Genomic DNA, 9,729 nt, shown 5'->3' with positions numbered 1-9,729 from the left:
TTTCATAATTCAACGCTCATTTTGCGTATATGAATGTTTAACTGATTTTATTTTTCATTTTATTTGGAAAATACTATTGTTCAAAACGTTCAATATTGTATTGTATATTTTGTTAGGTTCGTCATTTTTAAAGTTGTAATAAAATTTGTTTGTGTTCTAGTAGTAGTAAAGATACTCAAAGGCGTTATTTCAATATTTTCACTTGAATATTAATAAATCAAGACATATAATTATGCAAAATATTTGAATAAAATAAAGAACAAAGAATAGCTAGCTATCATGAGGAAAAAAAGGATTTCCCGACCTTTACAATGTTACTAACCTGTCTAATTTTTAACGACTAACGATATTATAGTATTTTCAACGGTATCTAATTTACCTTGTGTAAATAGAGTTCCTTATTTATAATTATAATAAATTAAATCAAAATTCGTTAATATGTAAATTATTTTAAACATACATGTTTATAAATTCTTTTTTAAAGATAATTTATAAGAAATTCTTTAAATATTAAGTTATTCGATCATAAATAACATACCATGTATTTCTATAACGCTCATGATACTTATTTTAATTTTAAAATCGGCAAAACTCATCATACGACAAAATAAAAGCAACATCATCAAAGTATAATAAAAATTACTCTGTTTATTAAAACTGTTAGCATGCGACAATAAGAGTACAGCAATGAAAAACATATACAATGACTATATCGAAAAAAAGAATAAAAATCTCTTAAAAAATTTGTGATAATCATCATTTCGTATTTTACACAATACTTATTTACGGATCTTCTTCGTTGCAGTACGTTCCAATAATAAAGATTTCATTGTTATCTGATTAACAATACAATTAACATACCCTTGGACAAAAGACCAGATGTGCATATACATTTTCAGTCTATTTGTTTCATTAATACTTCTACTAAGTTGTTCCATGACTCGAATCTTATGCGGACACTTTCTTCGGTGGACCACCAAACCGTTTCGTCAATTGAATTATTCTTTCAGCCTCGCGAATGCCACTTAATCTCGCACCATGAACTGTGCTATAGTGTCCTGGGATTGTAGCTTCCCCCGCGAATAAAAGAATCGGTGGTATTGGTTCGCATGTGCCTGAACAAAAGAAAGGTATAAGAGCAAAGAAAAAATGGAAAGGATGCGAATGTTAAAGAAAGAGGAATTTCTTTCTTTCTGACACTTGTCTTTTCTTAATAACAATGGTGACGTGATATTATTAATATTATATATCATTAACATAATTGTAAAGTATTATTAATATTATCGATCTACTCTATATTTGAGCAAAGGAATTTTAATTAGAAAGTTCCTTTCAACAATTTAAAAAAGAATTTTAATAAATAGGTTTAAGTGAATCTAAATATATATGTGCAGTAAAATATTTGTAATATATGATTTTCTTTAAATATCCTTCAATTAATAGTAACTTAGAACTTTTTTCAGAAATTACATACGAAGGTATGTGTAAAAGATTGTTTGAATTGAGGAAGTTAATATTTTTATAAGTAACGTTTAATAAATTAAATGCTTGCAGAATCATTAATAAATATTTCTTATATAATTCCATGACCTGTATTATATTTATGGTGTGATATAATAAAACCTCTATTATGCATATTGCAATGATATTTCTGGTTTTTAAGCATTGTAATTTTCATTATTCTAAAGTTAAATTTCAATTTTTATTCGTGATTTATGCTTTAAAACCGAATTTAAAAAACAGGTGTAAAATTGAGAGGGAGGATTCATAACTCGTCTATCTTTTAAAAATTTTCAAAGCCTGTTGTACGTAACAATAGTACCTGGTAAAGGACTTGCTAGATCACACTGATGACCGACAGTGCTTTCTAGGCCCATGTAACTATATGCTCCGGCAAAGTATTGATCCATACACCATTTGCTTCTGAGAAGATTAGCTGGATATGGTAGCGTAGTATCACCGGTAAATTGTCGAAGAACTCTTGTTATCGACTCCACGACTTCTTCGTCGGAGCACAGTTCCATATCAGCAGCTTCGCGGCCACAGATCCATGCACACAGAACATGTTGAGAGGTCGACATTTCTTCGATATTAGAAAGTCCTGAAATACACAAAAATTTCTATCACTTGAATGGAAGATAGGAAAACCAGATATTTTACCGATGGTATGTGAAAAATGAATTACGTTTAAAATATAAAATATTATTGGATTTGTAAGTTCCTCCTATTGCGGAAAAATATATAATCTAATAATACTGTGAATAGAAAAAAGATTATATAATAAATGTTAACAAATAATAGAAAAATACTAATGATAATAATAATAAATAATAGAGATCATGCGCCCTTTAGTGTGATTTCATGATTACATGAACAATACATTTGTTTAGAATTAAAATATAAAATATCAATTTTTCCAAACTATTTTCGCACGATAGCACTACATTTCGAATATATTCTTTGAAAGTTATATTTGAACATTCCGAAAGACGAGATCATGTAAGAAGGAATTTACTGTTTTTGTAAATCCTGATGAGTCATTGCCCTAGTAAAAAAGAAAGTGGCCGAACCTTTCACCCAATCACATCTGTCAGCAAGTTCATCAGCTGACCAAGCGAGTTTGATGCCACCTTCTTTCCAAACCCAGAACGGCCTCGCGTACTCCAAGAATATTTTATTTACGTATCCGTAGCCTAATTTACACATGGCTTCCACTTTCTCCGCTGGTAATGCCGGGCAGAAGAGTTTGTCGTGTTGATTCTTCAAAACCCCGAGAGATACGGTGACAATAACATAATCGGCGGGAAATTCTTCACCGTCGCAACATTTCACCACTGCTCGGGGACAAGAATCGCTCACTGCACCCCACCTTATACAGCTTACTGGCTTGTAATATCTAGTGCAATAAACGATGAATATTTTTAGCGTGGCACTCGTGAATGATCGAAGTAATCTCATGTGATCGTTCATCAATTCATGCCCCGATATCAATCATTAATAGTGCTATTAATGGGACGAAGTTTGATAGCTACTTCACTCGTGCGATCTTGAAACTCGTTATGTAAATAGATTTATTTGAAATGTATTTTAAACTTGATATTTCGGTACCGTCAATTCTTAGCTATTAATTAATAAATAATAACATATCGATGTTATACGGGATTGTAACCTTAATCTTCTGTATCTGTATGAAATGTTATAATCAGTTATCGAACTAGATCGATCGTGTATGTGTACTGATGCAAAAATAGCAAGATAAATTTTCATAAAACTTATTATCTAATTTGTTCCTCCATTAATATTCGTGTTGTATATAATTATAAAAAATAGTGGGAATATTCAAGAAAAGACTAATGTTCTTAAAATATACTGAAGAAGAAGATTTAAATTTTCCAGAAATGAAGTGGAAGTATGGGAATTATAAAATTGCAATTAAAATTTGTATCATTTACTGTTGTACATGAATTTTGTTTGAAAATCTTGAAGAATATTTGTAGAAAACAAGACTACTTGAACCTGAGCCATATGTATAAATATAAATACATGTATGTAAAAAAATTGTTATCTGATACTGATAATAGATAGATTAGATAATAATGTAGTGATATACACTGTGATAAACATAGAACCAAGTTGAATGTAAGTACACTTATGAATATAATCAATTTAATATTTAAGATTTATCTTAACAACATGTATTGATTCTAATGATAACAAATAACTGGTTGTAAGAACTTAAAATTTATTTGTTTTCATTTAGTTATTTCGAAAATCTTTGATTTTTTGCCACGAGATTTAGTCAGTGTATTCAGTCTATAGTGGTCCCATTATTTATAACAAACAGTACAGTAAATGATACATACAGTAAGTAATAATTCATGATATATATTTATTACATACTAATATAATTTTAGTATGCTATACAGTAGATATATACAGGGTATTCAATTTTAACCTATAAATAAATTCAATTATCTATGAAATTATTCGTTACTTTAAAAAGTATCTGAAATGCTATATTTTTTGTTCTAAGAGGGCAGTAATTAGGTATATACAAATACTTAGTTTGTCTTAGTTTGTCTTAGGTGTACCTGTGTAAAAGATATGAAGTTTACCACTATTTTTTAAAGTATAATAATATATATTTTTTTTGCATCAATCAATGCAGCAGATCATTCTCTACAAAAACGCGTTAACCTATGTACATCGAAAACCCATCAAAACAAAAAAAATTGCATTTAAGGTTAACATGAGTCACCCTATATATATGATCCCTTTATTTCGAAAGTAGCTTATGTCCGTTTAAAATTTAAAAAAAGAGATAGTTATTTAAAAATGGAAAATAAGGTAGAGTTATAACTATTACATATTACAATCTTCAGCTTGATTTTTTTAAAAAATGGACTTGTGTCATTAAATACTATTATAATAAACACGTATCATTAATTTGAACTAACTTGAGAGAACAGTCTGGTAAATCCCGCAGCAGAGGAGCTAAAACTCCAACGTATCCGAGGGGCACTCTGACATTACCACCAGGGATCTCGATGTAACTTCCGAATTGATCAGCCGAAACGAGGGAAAGATCGTCACCGCAACGACACCTCATGCAGTTCGTCATCCCATACATCACCCTGGCTGCGTCATATCTAAAGACGTAAAAAAATTAAGGGTATCGCAAGAAAATGGTTTCCGATATCGTGTCATTAAATATGCAGTGATGTAACGTGTTAACTGAATAATTTCATGCGTCCTGCAATAGCAAAACATTCAGTCGATTATACAAGAATTATTCCAACAAGAAACAGCATGTTAATTAATGGCTTATCCATTCATCGTTTTTAAGTAACGCAAATTTCATTTCTTCGTTGTATACTATTTTAAAGACGGTTACCACTTTAAATAGATATTCCATTTTTGATACTTACTTCAGCCCCTGACAGGTGAATCCGGTATTAAGGTGAATCATTAATAATCACTCCAGATAAGTGGAGTATCTTAAGGAAAATTAATAGAGACCTAAACCATCCACTTTAACAGTTAAGAAATTAATTATCTTGGAAAACATGGAAATGTCATTCATGATATCTTACATGTATGATGAAGTGTATCTATTCCTGAATTTAAATGTCCGTCTCATTTATATATTTAATATATGCACAACCCGACAGTTTGTATGAAGACATTCAGGTAAAAAAATGATAAAAGCTAGGGAAAAATTTATTTATATATATATACAAATAAAAAAAATAATCTATTTATTAACTCTGTACCTTGTATTTCACAGACAACGTTTATGGTTTTTGCCCAATTTAATAAATGAATAAATAAATAAATTCTTTATTTGTTAAAAATTATTTTTCAGATTTGTGGTTATTATAACTATCTTAAGAGTGTTTATTATTATACTCATTATATTTTGTGATTATTTCTTAAGTCATTATGAAATTATATATTCACATTTATCACAAAATACTGTCTAAAAATATTATGCAATTTTAATGTAACTTCAATGCAATTTCAATATTTTTCATCTTCATGATTTACTTATCATTTTCATTAGGGACGCCCAAATTGTTTTTAATTATATATAATTCATAGTTATGAACATGGAATTATAAAAAAAATATTTCTTAGTGTTACAAGTGCAAATATTTTGTATTCATTAGTACATACAACTATTTTGCAAATAAACAGCAACACAACCGCAATTTTCGCACTCAACTGGTTAATATCAGAACATATAGCTACTTTGTGAAAAGTGCACATATCCACCTAAGGTTGTGGTTAACAGTAGTCACGTACTCCGACAAACTGGCGTTCTAACAAACTAAACACATCAAAACAGTCAAACATTGATACAAATTCCTGAGAGTGTTCACGCATAGCGGTCTTCACATGCTTATTCCTCAGAATACTACATTGTACGAACTGGCATCCACCGTAACCGCAGCTTAACGATGTCACTTCAGAACCACCGGCTGCGAAAGTGTTAATGTCAAATTTCGATCGAGTTGCCATAGACGTTCAAAACTCAAACCGAACTTCAGAACTACGTTCACATCACTGCTAGCAAAGTTTGCAGTTGACCTGGGCAACTGTACCGTTGCTCCTCTGGGAAATTGTGGAGCTCCTGTTGTATTCTGACGCCCATGAAGTTCAGCAACGTACCGTGGGTGCGGCCACAGCCTAGAGAGAAAAGGGTTGCCGCCTGTTGCTCAATTTGCCGGAAGGTGTGATAAGCCGTGATGCTGACAGGAAGATCGATAGCTCGGCCATCGCTCGTGCAAAAAAGACCGCGGCTCGGATCAGGCCTGAAGATGGGTGGCTTCAGAAGACCCTCTTGAGCGGCCAGAGTGAAGACGGGATTCGCCACGCATCCACCCTCGATCCAGGTGGCTCCCATTTCCGCTACCACATCGCCCAACCAGCATGAATGAATTCGTCCTCCTGGTCTGCAAAAAGGACTCATTGTCGATACTTCATAAGTCATTCGTAAGTTACGGCTCTACATGGCAAGTGTACGAAGGATAACGTGAGTAGACAGTATTTGATTTTTAGTTCTTGCTTATACAATAAGACCCCGCCTAATATTAAATGCACCAGCACTTTATATATAATTATTTCCACTCTAACCAACTAAATAATTAGTTATAAAATAAAGGTAAATAAATTAGACGAGCAATTTGTTTAGTAGAAACTTCAACAAAAGAAAAGACAGAAACTGATAAACTAATTAATCGGCCGATATAAGAATTGATAGAAAGTTAAATGAACAAAAGAAAACACAAAATTTGAATCAAATTTTACAACCGGTCATTTGACCGATCGCGATGGGTTTAGTGTTAGCCCATTCGAGATCAATTACACATCAGGTGTATGATGAAGTATCTAAGCAAAAAGACCAGACATATATACCGTGTGTGATGATCGTGAATTTCTGTTATCAATTAGTAGTGAAAAAGTAACTTAATTTATTAGTTAGAAGTAATAATTATATAAACATTAAAAGTTGTATTGGCTTCATGGTAAAATCTTAACAAGAGGAACTTAGAATCAAGATCATTGGAATTACGAAAAATGAACAATAATGGTGGAATTGATGATTTAGAATCTTGGTTCTTGGAGACCATCTTTAATACTAGGTTTACACTAAGTTAAAGTCAACGTAAACATTCATCAAGTAACGTTTATAAAATTCAATATGCGTCAAATTGAGGCGTTCCGCAAACCTAGTGTTAAAGAATCCTGAGTCTCAAATCGATTATCTGCTTTCACACTGCTTTCGAATTCTATAATTTTCATTAATTCACTTTAACACTGATTTCTCAATTCATGACACTCGCATAATTCATACGAAAGAAAGCAGGAAAGTTGCATATTTTTTTATCCATTATACTGTTTCACATATCCCTATTATGTACGTGTTAAAATGACCTCGTTCAATGTTGCTTCAACCGACGCTTGGTTTTTTAAACGTATCTCCCGCACTAAGACTGCTATATCTAATTTTATTCATTAATCCTTTGAAGAAAAAATGTTTAAATATAAACGTTGATGATTCTAGTTTCTGATTAATTATGCTTTAGATGCTTAAATATTTCAAGGACGAGCTGTATAAAGGAAAATGAAAATAATTATAAACATTGCAGAAAGAAATAGTGTTTACGTACTAAGTAATAACACGCAATTAACTTTAATATCAAACTGGAATTAAGAAAAAAGTTTAATTTTGATAAATTGCTTGATGAATTTTAAAGGTTGCAATAAATAGATACAATTCAGGCGGAATGTGATACTCACTTCAGACTTAATGAACTAAATTCTTTAATTCTCTATGTGACGTAAGAACTTTTTCGTTAAACGAATAAAAATCCAAAGTATTTGAGATCATTTATATTAAAATGTTGATAAAATGTGGAAGAGAAGTTGATTGTTATTTTAAAAAATATGTATTAAGTATAAAACATACCTATCCGTTGCTTCTAATATTGTAAAATTCTGAAGACCACATTGTGCCAATCGATGCGCCGCAGAAAGGCCAGCCATCCCTGCTCCGATGATCACCACTGTTGGTTCCGGCTTACATGGATCCAACATGCAAGGATCCAACTGACAGGACTCGAATTTAGCCAGCTTTGTACACGCTGGTATCTCCTCTTTTTTTCCTCTGCCTCCACATTTTTGGGATGAGAAAATTCTATTAGATATAAACAATTAAAATTTATTTTATTTAAACATTTTACTTTGAAAAATTATATTTTATAACTCTGTTTTAAATATTTCAAAAAATTTAAACATAGTTCGATGGTTTTATTAATATTGATTTAACCCACTTTTAAATACGGAATATTTTATATTTCATTCAACGAAGTACATATTATTTAATCTTAAGGCTCCAAATTTTTCCATTTTATTTTTTGCAGCGTAGAAATAAAAAACACTTCATAAATGGGTGGTTTTGTATTACTTTTCAATGATAGACTTTCAGATTCGCGGCAATATAGTACTATTATACTAATAATCGCGTACTATAATGCTTAGACAACTTTCAAATTTTGAAAATGTAGTTGCTATTTGAAGGTATACATTCCTCATAAATCCACATCTTTTCATCTGCATGCTAACAGTAAGTAGAATACACTCTCAAATTAAGTTTTAAATAATAAATTTACTATTTCAATAAATGCTGATGTGTATGTGTGATTTCGCTATGTTTATCATCTAGTATTACATAGATGTAATTTATCTCTACCAACGATTCGCTGCAACTACCCTAATAATAGTTCTCATTCTGAGAAAAGCTGAAATGATATCGTAACATGTCAAATAGATTAAAGATTAAAGGTTATCTTATAAGTTCAGAGGACTTACATTAATGCAATCGACGAAATATTAACGAATAATGAAAATAATGAGCTAATAAATTTCCTCTCGCAATTTTGTTCGTCGCCACAAAATAACGATTAACATGATTTCTATTATTTCATTTCATAAAAAGGTTCCATGAATACTCAACACAATAGAAAATTGAGAAATCAAAAGATTATTAAGGTTTATCCTTATTACCTGAAAGTAATTGATAATTTAAAATAACAAAAAAAATATCCTTCCTATTAATCAGTAGATGTGACAGAGACAGTGGTAGAAGGTATTATCAAACGTCAAAAATTCAACCTCTTAAACTTTAGGCTAAAGTAAAATACACTCGTACAGTATTTCATAAATACGATAAAAGTTTTATATGTAACTCACTCATATTTTTAGTAAAAATAAAACGTTAAAACAAATAACCACATGCTGGGAACCTAAATGTCACAATATAATTTAAAATCTCATGCTGGGAACCTAAATATCACAATATAATTTAAAATCTCGTGACCTACCTTACCAGAACCGTTTGGAATTTTCGAAGCGTTTGCTTCTGCTTCGTAAGTAGCATTTCATTGGGTAAAAACTGGTGGATTTGTTCATGAAGACGATGATGTCTAATTTTGGTAAGAATTTTGATGTTATTAGGGAAGGTTCCTTATCGGCGAACGTTGCTACGACGTGAGCATGTTACACGCGCAAACAAACGACCATTGCGGTAATGACGTTCGATTGTTGTTCGAATGACATATCATAGCCGGCTACGACAATTTCCGTAATTATGATTCATTGAAATACTATTTATAAAACAATGTATGACACCTTAATCAAATGTACATTTAAGATGAATTCTACAAA

At 31.1% G+C, this 9,729-nt stretch overlaps 1 protein-coding gene across 1 annotated transcript; it reads right to left on the bottom strand.

Annotated features, from left to right (window-relative positions):
• Nucleotides 1–304: 304 nt before the first annotated feature.
• Nucleotides 305–9,593, bottom strand: LOC116431038 (peroxisomal N(1)-acetyl-spermine/spermidine oxidase). Its single transcript, XM_031985927.2, has 7 exons — nucleotides 9,387–9,593; nucleotides 7,973–8,200; nucleotides 6,105–6,455; nucleotides 4,458–4,649; nucleotides 2,571–2,896; nucleotides 1,823–2,101; nucleotides 305–1,115 (listed from the first exon to the last, which is right to left on the bottom strand). Exons 1-7 carry the CDS (start codon nucleotides 9,440–9,442, stop codon nucleotides 949–951), a joined length of 1,599 nt encoding a protein of 532 aa, XP_031841787.2. The 5' UTR covers nucleotides 9,443–9,593; the 3' UTR covers nucleotides 305–948.
• Nucleotides 9,594–9,729: the final 136 nt, after the last annotated feature.

The sequence above is a fragment of the Nomia melanderi genome, chromosome 5 (genome assembly GCF_051020985.1).
Source record: "Nomia melanderi isolate GNS246 chromosome 5, iyNomMela1, whole genome shotgun sequence".
Taxonomy (NCBI): Eukaryota; Metazoa; Arthropoda; class Insecta; order Hymenoptera; family Halictidae; genus Nomia; species Nomia melanderi.
Note: the sequence above shows the minus strand (reverse complement) of the source record. Positions and strands in the feature narration are given on the sequence as shown.